The sequence below is a fragment of the Talpa occidentalis genome, unplaced genomic scaffold (genome assembly GCF_014898055.3).
Source record: "Talpa occidentalis isolate TD23 unplaced genomic scaffold, MPIMG_talOcc4v2.1 talOcc4.2, whole genome shotgun sequence".
Taxonomy (NCBI): domain Eukaryota; kingdom Metazoa; phylum Chordata; class Mammalia; order Eulipotyphla; family Talpidae; genus Talpa; species Talpa occidentalis.
This window is the reverse complement of record NW_023602073.1, coordinates 45,048,128-45,065,509: the sequence shown is the minus strand read 5'-3', so window position 1 is coordinate 45,065,509 and position 17,382 is coordinate 45,048,128. Positions and strand designations below refer to the sequence as shown.

Here is a 17,382-nt window from a genome sequence, read left to right as displayed (position 1 = left end):
GGTACAGTTAGAAGCGCAGGAGGGTGAGAGAATTCTCCAGAGCCAGAGCGGGGAGCAGAGCAGGCAGAAGGACTGAAGTACACTGCTGAGGGGAGCAGCGTGTGGCAGGAGAGGTCTGTGCGCCGTGTGGGACCCTCCTCCGGTGGCCGGGGATCGAACCAGCGCTGCAGAGGCTGCGGGCAGCTTTGCAACCCAGCGCTCAACCGCTGCGCCACCGGGGAGGCCCATTTAGCTATGCTTTTGATACACATTTTGATAAACCAAGGATTCCAATGAGACAGAAGTTAAAATCCTTACATAGGAAAAGTATCCAATTTTAACCATTACATCAAAGCTAGAAGTGAAGACAACAATTTTAAAGATAAGCAGAAAAAAAAACTGGGATTGTTTAAGTTTCTGTTTTTGTCCAAGCCGAGCAGGGAACCAGTTTCCTTAAGACAAAAGAACATCTTTTTACAAACCTTGAGGACAAGAGAGGCAATAGATTAACCAATAAAGTAACCTACATAGGGCCTCCCTGGTGGCGCAAGGGGTTAAGATGCAACCTGTGAAGCTATCCGCAGCTAGTGCAGCATGAGTTCGATCCCCAGCCAGGGAGCTACCCACTTGGCGCAGCAGACCTCTCCTAACTCTCCCGCTGCTCCTCTCGGCAGTGTACTTCAGTCAGTCTGCCTGTTCTGTTCTGCACTCTGTCTCTGGTGAATCCTCTCGCCCCCCCACCCGCCGCACCTCTGGCCTATACCCCAGGTCTTGTATACATGAATAAATAAATCTTTAAAAAAAAAGTATCCTACATATCCTGTTACGAAGACCAAAGTAATTTGACAGTTTTTTTTTTTTTTTTAAACAGGCCAAACAGATCTCAAAAGTGGAAGGCATGGCAGAAATAAAAATTTCTTCCTATGAAACAGGCCAGAAGAGATATCAGGATGAACAGGAGAAACCTAGTCCCCAAGGCTGGGTGGTGGTGGACATACCAATGATCTCAGCACTGGAGCAAAGGTCCAGGCAGCTGCTAGCTGAATGGGGCACCCCACATGTGTCAGCCAGGGTGGTGTTCCCCATTTCATTTTCCAGCTTTTTTATCTTTTGTTTCATCCTAAGCGAAGGTGTAGAGAATGCTGTTATAGCTGAGGGTAGTTATGCCTTTTGGGTTAATATGTAAAGATGTCAGGCTGAATTAAGGTCTTTTAAGAGAGAACCCAGAGTAGAGTGCACGGGAATGGAGGTAGCAGACCCCAGCATGTATGAGTGCCTGAGAGCTTGAACCTGTCCAGACAGATTACAGTGGGAGCAGCGGGGTGGGGAGTAGCCACGGGCATACTCCCCAGGGGATTAGTCCTATTTTTGTGGGCATCCCCACATTGAAGAGGAACTCCCCTAGGCCTGAGCATCTCTAGGCCTCCACTTCCTATCTGTCCCTGCCATTCTTTCTCTCTGGGTGGAAAGGGCGGCTGTCTCGGGCTCTTTTTCTATTTAGAAATGATTTAAGAAAGATAGCTTGTACTTGGCCCACGTATGCTTGATCTTATTACCAGTTAACAAGGAAACCTTTTGGCATTTAATAAGATGATTTACAATGTAGGACCACAGGCCTATCTGACACTGTAGGATCTAAAATAGCTGCCTGGAGTTGTCTTAGTCCCTCAGGAGTCTTAAAGTTAAGGCAGATATAACAAGAATATTTAACCAAGGAGAGGAAATCTGGTCTCCAGAGCAAGGGAAGGAGACTGTCAAGAGGACCTGTGATGTAGGAAGGCACCTAAAAGATAAGGAGTCAGAGACGGGGAGCTCTACCTGAGCAAGAAAAAGGCTGGATAACAGAATAAGAAATATTCCAGGTATTATTTCAGATTTCACTTTGCAAATAACCTTGGAGAAACTACCACCTGTATAGTTTTAATTCAGTATCAAAGTGGAATAATCACAATTATCTAGTTTCTTCATTCCTCCAGGCTGCTTTTCCCCCCTTTCTGTGGATGTCACACTGTCACAGCATCATGTCTCCCTCTCACAGGCTCTGTGGGGTGGTGCAGCCTTGATGACCCCACACTCACCCCCATTCTCTCTCCCCATTTTCTGGGGCTTTCCAGGGAAGACAATCAGCATCATCCTGCTCCAGTTACAAAGTCTCCAAGGACTCTCCTGGACTCCTTCTCCCCAGGCCCCTGGACGGGAGTGTGATGCCCCTCACCCTCCTGCTGCTGCTCTGGGGACCCCTGGCCCTGATGGAGACCCGGGCGGGTGAGTGCGTGTCCATCTGGACACTGTTGCTCCAGGAGGGAGGAGCAAGGAGCCCTCTGCGGGTGCAGGACCCCAGGAAAGGCTCATCTCCCCCCAACCTCTTGTTCCCCTTCAGGCCCCTTGTGTTCTGGCCCCTTCTGTCCCTCCCGCCTCCCCTGAGTGCTCTGGTCCCCTGAGTCTGGGCCCTTCTTGGCCCACCCCCCTTTTCACTCTCACGGCCCCACCCCTTCCTCCCCTCCAGGCCCATCTCCCTGGGCCCTGGGCCCGCGCTGAGAGGAGGGTCAGCCCGGGTCTCCCCTCCCTCCCCCAGGCTCCCACTCCCTGAGGTATTTCTCCACCGCGATGTCCCGGCCGGGGCCCAGGGAGCCCCGCTTCATCGCGGTGGGCTACGTGGACGACACGCAGTTCGGGAGGTTCGACAGCGACTCTCCGGGCCAGAGTGCGGAGCTGCGGGCGCCCTGGGCGGGGCAGGTGGGGCAGGAGGACCTGGACCAGGAGACTCGGATCCAAAGGAACAACGCGCAGTGGTTCGAAGCGCTCCTGAGGGACCTGCCCGGCCGCTACAACCAGAGCGAGGACGGTGAGCTTCGCGGAGCGGGGCCAGGGTCAGGTCACCCCCATTCCCATCATGAGGCCGGGGTGTCCCGAGTCTCAGGGTCCACTGACCCCTCGAGGCTGGTGGATCTGCCAGGTCCCTCCCCCGGGAAGGGACTGTCCTGCCGGCCCTTCATTTTCAGTTTAGGTTTATTCAGGGTGAGAGGGCGGGGTGACTTCCTGGTGACCTCAGGGCTGACTGCTGGGCGGGGCTCAGGGTCTCACACCCTCCAGAGCATGTTTGGCTGTGAAGTGGGGCCCCACGGGAACCTCCTTGGCGGTTATGAAAAGTTCGCCTACGACGGCGCGGATTTCATCTCCCTGAGCGAGGACCTGCGCTCCTGGACCCCCGCGGACCCGGTGGCTCAGATCACCCAGCGCGCGTGGGAGGCGCAGGGGAGGGCTGAGCGCGTCAGGGGCTGTGTGCAGAGCAGGTGCTTGATGTGGATCCGCAGATTCCTGGAGTCGGGGAAGGAGGTGCTGCAGGGCACAGGTAGGAGGGGCCACAAGGCCTCGGACCTCCCCTCTCCTGGCGCCCCACAGGGAACATGGAATAATGGGCAGAACAGCACCTGCTTTCTGGGCAGAGAGGGAGAGTCCCCTGGGTTTCATGTTCTGTGCTGGAGAGAGACTCGCCCAGAAGACACCACTTTTCTGGACGGTTAAGGAATCCAGTCTCTCCTGAGGGAGGGGAGGCCATCCTGAAATAACTCTCCCTGGATCTTAGTGACCCGGCACCCATCCTGGGAACAATTAGTTTCTCTTCCAAGGTCTTGTTTTTGGTCTGAGAACATTTCTGGATCTGACTCCTGCCTTTCTGTGCCATTCACCCTCCACCCAGGTCAGGAGCAAAAGTCTGTGTTCTCTTTAGAGACCTGCATCCTCCCACCCTGGGCTCTCACCCGATTATCCCAGATTCTGCAGACTAGGCTGGTTTCTGGGCTTTATGCTTCCTTCCTCCAAAACAATTGTCATGTCCATTCTGAGGATGGTCAGTGAGGCTGTTTCAGTGTCCAGGAAGGAAAAACCCAAAGTGTGAATTTTCTGACCCTTCTCAGATCCCCCAAACACAGAGGTGACCCTCAACCTCACCTCTGACCATGAGGTCACCCTGAAGTGCTGGGCCCTGGGCTTCTACCCTGCGGAGATCACCCTGACCTGGCAGCGAGATGGGGAGAACCTAACCCAGGACATGGAGCTGGTGGACACCAGGCCTGGGGGGGATGGAACCTTCCAGAAGTGGGCGGCTGTGATGGTGCCTTCTGGAGAGGAGCAGAGTTACACGTGCCATGTGCAGCATGAGGGGCTGCTGGAGCCCCGAGTTCTGAGATGGGGTGAGTTGGGGGAATGTGGCCACAGAGCCTCCTAGGGAATCATGAGCCCTTCTGGAGACCTTCAGAGGGTCAGGATGAGGCCTGGGGCTCAGGGTCTCACCTTCCCTTCCCTTCCAGTGCCCCTTCCTGAGTCCTCCATCCCTACGGGGGGCATCATTGCTGGCCTGGTTCTCCTTGGAGCTGTGCTCACTGGAGCTGCAGTGGCTGCAGCTGTGATGTGGAGGAAGAAGCGCTCAGGTAGGGAAGGGAATGGGGGATCTTGTCCACTGGAGGTTTTCAAGTCAGGAGGAACTTGCCCTACCTGGTTAATGGGAAGTACCATCCACACACTGGTGTTGCCCAGGGGGCATTTGGTCCAGTCCTCCCTTACCTCCTTTCTTCGTTTTTCCCAGCCCTCACCTGGGTCTTTAGTCACAGTTTTGGAAACTTCCCTGTTCTGCAGGATTAGAAGATATTTAGGACTCCTGACCTGACCCTTCCTTGGTCTCACATGATGTTTCTTCCCACAGGTGGACAAGGCTCCTATTGCTTGCTTTCCACAGGTTGACAAGGCTCCTGTTAGCACTCAGGCTCCAGGTTAGTGTGGATCAGGGGTTTGATCCCTGAGCCCCTGGGGACAGTGTAGATGGAGCCCATGGGGGTGTCACCCTCATCATTTCCTCCTGTGGTCTCATCTCTAACCAGGTTTTGTTGTGTTCTCCCCTGGGAAGCAGCAGTTCCAAGGGCTATGAAGTGTATGTAGGCCCTAAAGGTGAGACCCTGGAGGACTCCAGTGGGGTGGAGGTTGAGGCAGAGAGTCTGGCCCTGGATTATGGGGATGATTTCAGGACATCTTGAGAATGCAGTGGTCTATTGATAATGTTAACACTCAGGGTATTCACCTGAATTTCTTCATAATTATTTTCTTTCATGATGTGAGACAGCCTTGTGTTGGTCTGAGTGTTACAGGATTCCTTTGTCCCCACATTTTGTGGCTTTATGATCCCCTGGTTTAAACCACTTCACACCTGTGAGAATGGCCCATTGTTTCCAAAAGATCGGAAACAACCAGTGCTGGCAAGGATGTGAAAAAAGGGGACAGTCCTGCATTGTTTTTGGATATAGACTGAGCCAGCCCTTATGGACACAGTGTTGAGGTTTCTTAAAAGAGTAAATGTGGTTCTGCCATTGGACCCAGCAATTCCGCACTGAGGATCTACTTACAGAGGATAAATACTCTCCTGTGAAGGGACCTGCACTCCCGTCACCACTGCAGCACTGTTTACAGTAGCCAAGCTGTGGACACCACCTAAATACCTCCAAACAGGTGTCAAATCAAGAAGAAGCTGTGATTATATGTATACATATGTGTACATATACAGGTGATATATGTACCTGCATAATGAAATAGCATCCACGGTCAGAAAACACTGCGACAACGTGAATGGAGGAGGGATAAGTCAAAAGGAAAAATAAAAATATTTATATATGGACGTAGAGAAAGCAGACGAGGGGGCAAGATTAAGCCAAACTTCAAAACTAACCCTTGAGCCCCGCCAGGCTGTGCCTATTGCTGACCAGGGCTGCAGACCAGCCCAGGCTTCCTGGCCTGTCAGCACTGGGTGGTGGACTGACCCTTTCTAGTTTGGCATCAGACTCATTTGACAACAAAGACTGACTCCTGCTGACTGAGTCCCCCGTTGTGTCTTGTTGCACCTACATGACCTCTGGATATCCCCAGCATTTGCTGTTTCCTGGGTCTGAGATGGATCTTGTACTTGATGCTGCAGATTATGACTTTTTTACAGCACTTATATATCCACCACATGGCCAGAAGGTGACATCTTCTGACAAATTATTATTCTCCTGATAGTAACAAATCTTGGTGCTTTTATCCTTTATTTTCTCTTTGCAACACTGAATTATTCTTTATAATTCCCTAATGAAACATCCACAATTTTTTTTTCTAGATTTATTTATTTATTTATACAAGCACTGGGTACAGTCAGAAGCGTGGGAGGGTGAGAGAATTCACCAGAGCCAGAGCGGGGAGCAGGACAGGCAGAAGGACCGAAGTACACTGCTGAGGGAGGCAGCGGGCAGCAGGAGAGGTCTGCGCGCCATGTGGGACCCTTGTTGGTGGCTGGGGATCGAACTGGCACTGCAGGGGCTGTGGGCAGCTTCGCAGCCCAGCTCTCAACCGCTGCACTACCAGGGAGGCCCCTTCCACAATTTTTTAAAAGTTCATTTTTAACTTTTGTGTAGAAGAACTGGGGTGTAGGCCAGTGGTGTGGGATATGAGAGAATTCACCAGAAACAGTGGGGTGCAGAACAGGCGGATATACTGAAATATACTGCTAAGGGGAGTAGTAGGCAAGACAGGAGAGGTCTGCTGCACCATGTGGTGTAGCTCCCTGGCTGAGGATCCACTCAGGCTCTTGTAGTGGACCTTCTGGGTGGTAGTGCTGAGACTTAACCCCTAGGCTACCGGAGAGGCCCAACACCCACAAATTTTTTTTTTAATGTGAAAAAGTTTTTATTTTCCTTACAGATGCTTTTTGCATGTTAGAAGAAGACATTAGTGCCCTACTTCATTGGCTTAATTCTGATTCAAGAGAAAGATATGGTTAGTAAGGTGGGAGAAATTATTACATCATTGAATCATTAATAATCCCGAGGGAGAGAAATGGAGACCATCAGGCACATATCCTTAATTTTTTTTTTTCCTAAGATGTCATTTATTTTGTTTAGTAACTCTAGCTATAGGAAACACAACAAAATCCTACAGAGAGCTATACTTCAGAATGGAGAACTATTTTTTTTTTTTTTTTTTTTTAGTGTATCAAATATTTATTTATTTTTTGGTCTTTTTTTACCTTAAATAATAAATTTTATTTTTATATTCCCCATAAAATTGCAACCCCCCCATTCTGACCCCAATCCCTCCCCTCCCCCCCACCCCCAAAAAGTGTCTCTGGTTCATAGTTTTTTGTTGATTTTGATTTTCACTTTCTTATAGTTATTCATTTTCCTGGTCCCTTATTTAAGTTATCTAGATTCCTGCTATGAGTGAGACCATCCGGTATTTTTCTGTTTCTTTCTGGCTTATTTCGCTGAGCATAATCCCTTCCAGCGCCATCCATGTTGCTGCAAATTGCATGTGTTTATCTTTTTTGAATGCTGAGTAATATTCCATGGTATATATGTACCACATCTTCTTGATCCAGTCATCTATTTTTGGGCATTTGGGCTGTTTCCAAAGCTTAGCTATTGTAAAGAGAGCTGCTATAAACATAGGGGTGCAGGTGTTCTTTGGAATTGATGTTTCTGTGTCCTTTGGGTAAATACCTAGGAGTGGAATTGCTGGATCATATGGAAGTTCTATGTTTAGTAGGTCCAGAAATCTCCACACAGCTCTCCACAGTGGTTGGACCAGTTTGCACTCCCACCAGCAGTGCAGGAGAGTTCCTTTTTCTCCACATCCTCGCCAACATTTGTTGTTGCTAGTTTTTTTAATATGTGCCATTCTCACTGGTGTAAGATGGTATCTCATGGTAGTTTTGATTTGCATTTCCCTGATTACCAGTGATGTTGAACATTTTTTCATATGCCTGTTGGCCATTTGCATTTCCTCTTCAGAGAAGTTTCTTTTTAGCTCTTCTGCCCACTTTTTGATTGGATTATTTTCTTTGTTGTTGTTAAGTCTCATCAGCTCTTTGCAGATTTTTGTAATCAGTCCTTTATCATTAGTGTTGGGTGCAAAAATGTTCTCCCAGTTGGTGGGGTTTCTCTTTGTTTTTGTTATTGTCTCTTTTGCTGTGCAGAAGCTCTTTCATTTGATGTAGTCCCAGCTATTGATCTTTGCCTTCACTATCACTGCTTTGGGTGATGTGTCTGTAAAGATGTCTTTGATGTGCAAATCACGTAGTGTTTCGCCTTTATTTCCTTCTATGTATTTTATGGTTTCAGGTCTTATATCTAGTTCTTTAATCCATTTTGAGTTGATTTTTGTGTATGGTGTGAGGTAGTGGTCAAGCTTCATTCTTTTGCATGTAGCGACCCAGTTTTCCCAGCACCATTTATTGAACAAACTTTCTTTGCTCCAATGCATAGTCTTTGCTCCTTTGTTGACCATAAATCTGTGGGTTTATTTCTGGATTTTCTATTAGATTCCATTGGTCTGTATGTCTGTTCTTGTTCCAATACCATGCAGTTTTGATGATTATGGCTTTGTAGTATAGTTTGAAGTCTGGGAGTGTGATGCCTCCATTCCCTTCTTTTTTTTTTTTCAGGAGAGCTTTGGCTATTCGGGGTTTTTTGTGATTCCATATGAATTTCATCAATAATTATTCTATTTCTTTGAAGAATGACATTGAAATTTTGATTGGAATAGCATTGAATCTGTATATGCTTTTGGTAGGATGGCCATTTTAATAATGTTTATTCTTCCAATCCATGAGCAGGGGATGTCTTTCCATTTCTTTGTGTCTTCTTCTATTTCTTTTAACAGTGTTTTATAGTTTTCTTTGTATAGGTCCTTTACCTCTTTTGTTAGATTTATTCCCAAATATTTGATTTTTTTTTGTTTTGATAATAAAAGGGATTTTTTTTTTATTTCTTCTTCAGATTTATTGTTTGTGTGTAGGAAGGCTACTGACTTTTGCGTGTTGATTTTGTATCCTGCCACTTTACTGAACTGATTGATGAGTTGACTTAGTTTTTCTGTGGATTTTTGGGGTTCTCTATGTATATTATCATATCATCTGCAAATAGTGATAGTTTGACTTCTTCTTTTCCTATTTGGATTCCTTGTATGTCTTTCTCTTGTCTTATTGCTCTGGCTAGGACTTCCAGTATTATATTGAAAAGCAGTGGTGAGAGTGGACATCCTTGTCTTGTTCCAGATCTTAATGGAATTGCTTTCAGCTTTTCACCATTGACGATGATACTGGCTGTTGGCTTGTCGTAGATGGCCTTTATGATATTGAGGTAAGTTCCTTGTAAGAATTTCAAGGGCTTTTATCATGAATGGGTGTTGTACTTTGTCGAAACCTTTCTCAGCATCTATTGATATTATCATATGGTTTTTATATTTCTTTTTGTTGATGTGTTGGATAACGTTGATTGATTTTCGGATGTTGAACCATCCTTGTGTCCCTGGAATGAAGCCTACTTGGTCGTGGTGAATTATCTTATGGATACATTGTTGGATTCTGATAGCTAAAATTTTATTGAGGATTTTTGCATCAGTGTTCATTAGGGAGATTGGCCTGTAGTTTTCCTTTTTTGTGTTGTCCTTGTTAGGTTTTGGTATTAGTGTAATGTTGGCTTCATAGAACGTGTTTGGTATTGTCCCTTCCTTCTCGATTTTTTGGAAGAGTTTGTGAAGGATAGGCACTAATTCATCTCTGAATGTTTGATAGAATTCATTTGTAAATCCATCAGGTCCTGGGCTTTTGTTTTTGGGGAGGTTTTTGATTACCATTTCAATTTCGCTAATTGTAATTGGTCTGTTTAGGTGTTCTATTTCTTCTTTATCTAGCTTTGGGTGATTGTAGAGTTGTAGGAATTTGTCCATCTCCTCTAGATTGTTGAACTTGTTTCCATATAACTGTTCATAGTAGTTACTGATTATTCTTTTGATTTCTGCTGTGTCCGTTGTGATTTCTCCTCTTTCATTGATGATCCTGTTTATTTGTGCTTTCTCCCTTTTTTCCTTTGTGAGCCTGGCTAGGGGTTTGTCTATTTTATTGATTTTTTCAAAGGACCAGCTCTTGGTTTCATTGATCTTTTGGATTGTTTTTTTAGTTTCATTTTCATTTATTTCTGCTTTGGTTTTTATTATTTCTTTTCTTCTACTGGTTTTGGGGTTTTTTTGTTGTTCTTTTTCTAGGTCTTTGAGCTTCGAGATTAGGTTGTTTCTTTGAGTTCTTTCTTGTTTCTTGATGTGAACTTCTATTGCTATATATTTTCCTCTTATTACTGCTTTTGCTGCATCCCATACATTTAGGATATTGGTGTCCTCCTTGTCATTCAATTCAAAGAATTTTTTAATTTCTTCTTTGATCTCCTCTTTAGTCCAGTGGTCTTCCAGTAGTGTGGTTTTTAATCTCCATGAGGTAGGAAAGTTCCTTGCCTTCTTTTTATGGTTTATTTCTAGTTTGATGCCTTCATGGTCAGAAAAGATGGTTGGTATGATTTCAATCTTGGTGTATCTGTTGATGTTTGTCTTGTGCCCCAGTATGTGATCCATCCTGGAGAATGATCCGTGTGCGCTTGAGAAAAATGTGTACTCCGTTTTTTTGGGGTTTAGTGTTCTATAGATGTTTGTTAAGCCCAAATGCTCTAGGTCTTTATTTAGAGCTTTAGTTTCTTTACTTATTTTTTGTCTTGTTGATCTATCCATTGTTGATAGTGGTGTGTTGAAGTCTCCCACTACGTATGTGTTTTCTCTCATGTCTGTTTTCAGAGAGGACAACAGTTGTCTGATATATTTTGAACACCCACAAATTTTAAAGAATCAAGTCTTGCAAGAAATTGTCTACTGTTACCTCATTACCATGGATTAAGTATTACCACCATCTCACTGCGCCTGCTGGAGCTGAGAGGATACAGCAAATTATATGGCAACATATGAGAGTTTCCAATGGGTAGATTCAACTCATTATTAGTGTATGGCCCACAAGCTGGTTTATTTAGGTTGTACATCTTGGTCAATATCTGGACAGTTTCCATTCATGATGGTGATGTTCATATCTTCAAATCTTAAGACCATTTATTAAATGCTTCAGCTCACCATATACACCTTCACCTCTTCTTTGACTACAACTGTGGACAATATTTTACATTGGGATAGAATTGGAGGCTCATTTAAAAATTTTTCTTCCTTTGAAGGGAAGGGTCCATAGTTATGTGAAGAAAGTGACAGAAGAAAAGCACAGCAGACAGCAGGAAATGGTAAAAATGAAAAGTTATTCCATGGAGAGGTTACAAAGGCTGAGCAGATTATTGCCCAATTACTAATTATTTTTAATGAGGGAAAATAATCTACATTCAGCCAGGAGATAGCAATGGTAACATTTGAAACTCCACATCCCCCTGCTGAGGGATGGTCATGCTGAGAGACAAAGAGGAACCAACCTCATGTGTAAACACCAGGGGTGACCTAAGAGGTGACTCTGTCTTTCCAGCCAGTGAACCTGTAACTTATATTGTCTCATCAATAATTTTACAAAGGTGGAGAGAAAGTGAATGAAGATAAATGTAGGAAACTAGCACAGATTCTAGGATGGAAAATTTGGTAGCTTTATGGGGTGTGATCAGGAAAATAATAGGAAGTGTTTGGATCTGGATATATTTAGAGATGGACTTGAGTGTTTCCTAATGTAACATCTGGGTTGTGAGAAAGAAGGGTCAGGATGCCACCTAACATCTCAGACTGTGAAGTAGAGATGTGGAGCCCACAGTGACACGGGCAGGAGTAGCAAATTTGTGGAAGTGGCATCGAGGTATTCATTAGGAGAGCTGAAACAGGTTTATTGGAAATGCAGCAATGGTCGCAGTTGAACAGATTTTGGCAGCCTGCTGCCCTAAAGGGAGCTAGAGTGTCTTGAGAATGCCTGTTCGCTCTGCACAAAGAGTTCCAGGAAGTTAGAAGTTCAGGAAACAGAACTTCTTCAAACAGAACTTCTTTTCAAGAAACCCCACCAACTGGGAGAACATTTTTGCACCCAACACTAATGATAAAGGACTGATCACAAAAATCTGCAAAGAGCTGATGAGACTCAGCAACAACAAAGAAAATAATCCAGTCAAAAAATGGGCAGAAGAGCTAAAAAGAAACTTCTCTGAAGAGGAAATGCAAATGGCCAACAGACATATGAAAAAATGTTCAACATCACTTGTCATCAGGGAAATGCAAATCAAAACTACCATGAGATACCATCTCACACCAGTGAGAATGGCACATATTAAAAAAACTAGTAACAACAAATGTTGGCGAGGATGTGGAGAAAAAGGAACTCTTCTGCACTGTTGGTGGGAGTGCAAACTGGTCCAACCACTATGGAGAGCTGTGTGGAGATTTCTGGACCTACTAAACATAGAGCTTCCATATGATCCAGCAATTCCACTCCTAGGTATTTACCCAAAGGGCACAGAAACATCAATTCCAAAGAGCACCTGCACCCCTATGTTTATAGCAGCACTGTTTACAATAGCTAAGCTTTGGAAACAACCCAAATGCCCAAAAATAGATGACTGGATCAAGAAGATGTGGTACATATATACCATGGAATATTACTCAGCATTCAAAAAAGATAAACACATGCAATTTGCAGCAACATGGATGGCGCTGGAAGGAATCATGCTCAGCGAAATAAGCCAAAAAGAAAAAGAAAAATACCGGATGGTCTCACTCATAGCAGGAATCTAGAAAACTTAAATAAGGGAAGAGGAAAATGAATATAAGAAAGTGAAAATCAAAATCAACAAAAAACTATGAACCAGAGACACTTTTTGGGGGGTGGGGGGCGGGAGGGGAAGGATTGGGGTCAGAATGGGGCGTTTGCAATTGTATGGGGGAATATAAAAATAAAATTTAATATTAAAAAAAAATTATGCAAGATACAAAATGGGAGAAAAAAAAAAAAAAACTTCTTTTCAGAACTGACTCCTGTTCTCTGAGGATGTGCTGGCATGTGCGCATGATCCCTGCTAATAGAAAAACTTGTTCCAGCAGTAACTTATTAATTTGTATAGGCATAAACACAATTGTATGCTAGTTTCTTTTTTTAAAAAGATTTAATTGATTTATGCATACAAGAGCTGGGGAGTAGGCCAGAGGTGTGGGGGGTGAGAAGATTCACCAGAAAGAGTGGGAAGCAGAACAGGCGGATTGACCGAAATACACTGCTGAGGGGAGCAGCGAGCAGCAGGTGAGACAGGAGAGGTCTGCTGCATCATGTGGGTCAAGTCACTGGCCAGGGATCTGACTCAGGCCTCAGTGGCTGCCAGTAGCTTCATAGTGCTGAGACTTAACCCCTGCGCCACCAGGGAGGTCCTGCATGCTAGTTTCTTGTCCCTTTGTTCATGTCTTTAATAAACGCTTTGGCTGGGAGAATGAGAGGGAGAGTTGCTCTTGATGGCTCTCCCCAGCCTTCCCCTGCTGCAGATTCATTTAGACTCTGAGTCTTCCATAATAGCTGAGAACTTCTCATCGTCTGTCTGCAGCAGACAGACAAGCCAGGAGCACAGGTGCAATATGTGAACTGAGAAATAGATCTGGGATGTGATGTGATGTACATGATATTTGAAGTCTTGAGCATGGATGGGACAGGGAGTGATGACTAAGAAAAAGAAAGGAGCAGGACTGAACCCTGAAACCCCCTGTGTTAAGACCACCTCCCCCCGCCCAGCTGACTGCATATTCTGACACCATGTGGCGAAGGTAGGGAGACCAGGGAGCCCCCACTTCTCTGAGCACAGGAATCACGTGGACACTCATGAAGACTCAAAAGGTCTAGAACAGAGTCTGAGAGTCTGTTTATAACAACATTGGTGCTGACCACACTTTTAGCAGAAGAAAGAGACCAGATTCCTGGCTGTGCATCAGCCTCACCTGCACGTTGTGTTGAGGAAGTGATTCCTGGGCTCCCTGTTCATCACTCTGAGCTGCTGGGTCTGGGAGAGACCTGAGTATTTGTAACACGCCCACATGCATCCTGGGGCTCAGCCAGATTGGGGCCCCCTGATGTCAGTGATCAGGGAGCTGTGAGGACCTGGGAGGAAAAGACAAGACATGCACTGGGGGTTCTGTTTTGCTTTCCCTCCCAGGAGGCATATCCAGGTGGACACAAGGAAGTGGTTCAGCTCTGCGTAAAGAAAATGTGTTATTATCCCTAGATGGATTTCTCATTCATTTGATACAAATTTACAACATAAATTTTTCAAGTAAAATTTACTAAAGGCATTAATAGATACATGTGAATGTGTATATGTTTGTATGTAATAGTATAGTGTGTTACACTGACTCCAGATCCCCGAGGCTTACCCAGCTCTTACCTGCCCCCTGAGTGGTGGGACATGCTGGCTTTGTTGGTGCGGCTGCCCCAGTGGGCACAGGCAGAGGCCAGCGGGAGCAGGAATCTGAAAGGGCTGGCAGGAGCAGTGGTGGTTTCCTGCCCTGGTACCTGAATGTGCAGGTGGGCGCTGGTGGGCACAGCTCTAGAGGTGGTGACAAAGGGGGGATTTCCTGCCAGGGTACAGGCAGCCTTTAGAGGGCCCCTCCCCCACAGCACTCCAGGGTTAAGTAAAGGAGCCCCTAGGGCTTAGGCTTTCCTGCTCCCTAGAGGAGCTGCTTCTGGGCAGCACCAAGGCCACCCTGCAGTGGGTGCCACAGGACAGCTTTGCTGAGGCCACCTCGCTGGGCTGGGGATGAGGTAGGAGGCATCAGCTGGGTTTGAATGGACCCCCACCCACTCTGGCAGGCTCCAGGAGGCTGCTGCTAGAGGACAGGGCCCAGGCCACCTGCCAGCTGTGCCCACTGTAACCAGCAGCAGGAGTGGCAGTGGGTGACAGTGGGTGGGCACTTAACCACCAGCCACCGTCAGTGCCATCAACAAAGGAGGCAGCCAAACTGGCAGCAGAGCCTGTCATCCCCCCACACTGCCTGAGGGCATGCAGACCACTGAGGCTACAGCAGCAAGGTCACCTTTGAGACCTGTCAATGCTGCTGAGTGTCCGGCACCACCTCCCAGTGCTGTTGCCTCCTTCCCATCTGGCCTGGGGTTCAGGCTGTGGTTGTGCCTGCTGGGGTGTCTCCTCAGAGGTGAGCACCCCCTGGGAGCACTTCCCTCTGCCACTGTGAGTTGGATCCTGGCCCCGTGCTTGCGGCGTGCCACTAGCTCCAGGCCCTCCCTGACGGGACTGTACTACCTTGCACGGGCAACCTTAATTTGGGACTATTGGACACTGCGGACACTATCTGGGGTGACACAGCCGGCCACTGAGGCCTTAGAGCCTCTTTATTTCCCTCCTCTCCTGTTTGTTAAAGAAACTCTGAACTCCCTGGTGGCGCAAGTGTTCAAGCACAGTACTGTGAAGCTATCTGCAGCTTTGCAGCATGAGTTTGATCCCAGGCTGGCCAGGGAGCTACACACATAGCACAGCAGACCTCTCCTGTCTCACCCGCTTCTCCCCTCAGTGGTATATTTCATTTCAGTCTGCCTATTCTGCTCCCCACTCTGTCTCTAGTGAATCCTCTCACCCCTGCACCTCTGGCTTCTACCCCTGTTCTTGTATGCATCATTAAATAAATCTTTAAAAAGAAGAAAACTCATTGCAGTTCCCTGAGCCTATGTGGTCCTGCAATTAAGCATATGAGTGAGAACCCACAGACAGTGCCCTGTCCTCTGCCTTAGCTCTGTTCTTCTGAGAGGGGGCCAGGGAGGAAGGGCCCATACCTAGTACAAGAATCTGCACACACACACCCTGCATGTACACACTACCTGACTCATAATCTGTTTTTTGAACTGAAGCTTTTGTTTTAAACTGATATCCTGCCCTGCTGATGCCCCGAAGAGTGCCGGACACTGACGCCCTCTGATGTACCAGGGGCAGGATGACCGGGAGGCTGACGGCAAGTTCTGGGGCTGCTCATGATGGACACCAGTTCTGGGGCTGCTCATGATGTCAGCTGTGACGGGCTGTTCTGATGGGTTGTTTGCTCAGAACATAAAGGTTTGTCAGCACAGAGAGCCCTGGGAGACACAGAAGAGAGATGTGTGGAGAAGCTGCCTTGCCTCTTGGCTTTGGACTTGAACCAGGGACTTGGAGACCTGGAAGGAGACACCTGGAAGAGGCAAGCAACAGCCCTGAAGCCAAGAGAGTGACCCAAGGCCCACATGTCTGGTTTTATACCAAACCTGGCTGCTTAAACCCACCCTCAGGCCCCAGCAACCCTCCCTTTGGTGATGATGGGATTTGTCATTCCCAGTGTCTCATGGCTTTGGTCTGGAGTGGGGGTGGAGTCCAAAAAACCTGCATGGAGTTTGCTCAGGACATCCTCTCCCCATAACAAAAGTAACTGCGGAAGTCACATAGTGGGCCTTCCATCAGCTCCTTGAGCCACTTCTGTTCCTGTGCCCACATCTGGCTTTCAAGACCCAGCTCCCATGTCCCCTTCCTGCTGAGGGAGGAACCTCCCAGCTCTGCCCTTGGCTCCCTCTGAGGCAGCTACTGCAGCCCTTCTCTCCTCACACACCCCAGGCTGCAGGTCCTCCAGGGTGGGGTCATGTAGTTCTCTGTGACCCCAGCACCCAGTAGAGTGTGTTACTGGGCACCAGTATGTGTTGGGCTAGGGCCCCCAAATTCCCACTGCAGGTTTGTGTCAGCAGAGTCACCTGGGGTGTGTTTAGAGAGAAGTTCCCAGGCCTGTCCCCAGAGGCAGAGAGTGGACTCCAGCTGCCCGGGACTGGGGAGGGGAAGGTGGGGGTGGTGCCCATGGCCCAGGCCCAGGCCCAGGAAACAAGGTTGTGGTGATGGAGATGTTCTCAAGATAGAGTATGGGATGGTGGCCCTGCTCTGTGCTTACCAAAAGGACATGAGAGGTGAGCCTTCAACAAGTGACTTAATGGTCATAAGTTATAACTCAATAAATATGCTTTAAAATATATTTTAAAATGAGTCTACAAGTTGCCCTGTGTCTCTCCTCCACTGTATCCACATCCAGGGCTTGTGGGGCAGGAAACTGCCTCAGCCCACGAGGACCTGAGCACAGATGGTTTCACTGCACAGATGCTCTCAAGGAGCCTCCTCTGTGTGGTCCTGAGTCACGTGATGAGATGCTGACGTCACGCTGCTTCTGTGATGGAAGACACTTTCAGGGGCCTTGGGTGGGAGGCAACTTATTTTTCACGTGAGCAGAATGGAAATAATTAGTGTCCAGAAGGTCTACTGTGTTGATTTTCAATTTTCCACAAATTCTCTGATACACAGGAGGGGGACAGTGCCTCCCCCCACCCCACGAGGCACCCCCCCCCCGCCCCCGCCATAAGTGTGTGTGACTTGCTGGCTCTTCCTCATGAGGAGAATGAAGCAGAAGGGAAGCACCGTGTCACAAAATCAGGCACACAGGGGCTGAGACTTCCCGCCCGGGCTCCCCTCCTGGTCACTCTCTGGGGCGACTCCCTGCACACTGTGGACCCTCAGCTAAGGGGACACCCACAGGACA

The 17,382-nt window shown here is 47.2% G+C and overlaps 1 protein-coding gene across 4 annotated transcripts; it reads left to right on the top strand.

The window, feature by feature from the left end:
• Positions 1-2,146: 2,146 nt before the first annotated feature.
• LOC119252170 (class I histocompatibility antigen, Gogo-C*0203 alpha chain-like) lies at positions 2,147-17,173 on the top strand. 4 transcript variants are annotated; one of them, XM_054698616.1, is made up of 7 exons: positions 2,147-2,244; positions 2,555-2,824; positions 3,056-3,331; positions 3,897-4,172; positions 4,290-4,409; positions 4,682-4,748; positions 15,689-17,173. In XM_054698616.1, exons 1-6 carry the CDS (start codon positions 2,184-2,186, stop codon positions 4,717-4,719), a joined length of 1,041 nt encoding a protein of 346 aa, XP_054554591.1. In that variant the 5' UTR covers positions 2,147-2,183; the 3' UTR covers positions 4,720-4,748; positions 15,689-17,173. The 4 variants fall into 4 exon arrangements, with proteins under 4 accessions (XP_054554591.1, XP_054554592.1, XP_054554593.1 ...); XM_054698617.1 differs by lacking the exon at positions 15,689-17,173 and adding an exon at positions 13,986-15,682; XM_054698618.1 differs by lacking the exon at positions 15,689-17,173 and adding an exon at positions 4,857-6,970.
• Positions 17,174-17,382: the final 209 nt, after the last annotated feature.

Excerpts from the sequence above, each read along its gene's own strand:
- LOC119252170 (XM_054698616.1), top strand. The coding sequence starts at position 2,184 with ATGCCCCTCACCCTCCTGCTGCTGCTCTGGGGACCCCTGGCCCTGATG. Across the intron at positions 2,825-3,055 it reads CTACAACCAGAGCGAGGACG|GGTCTCACACCCTCCAGAGC; the intron begins GTGAGCTTCGCG and ends GGCGGGGCTCAG. Across the intron at positions 4,410-4,681 it reads GTGGAGGAAGAAGCGCTCAG|GTGGACAAGGCTCCTATTGC; the intron begins GTAGGGAAGGGA and ends TTCTTCCCACAG.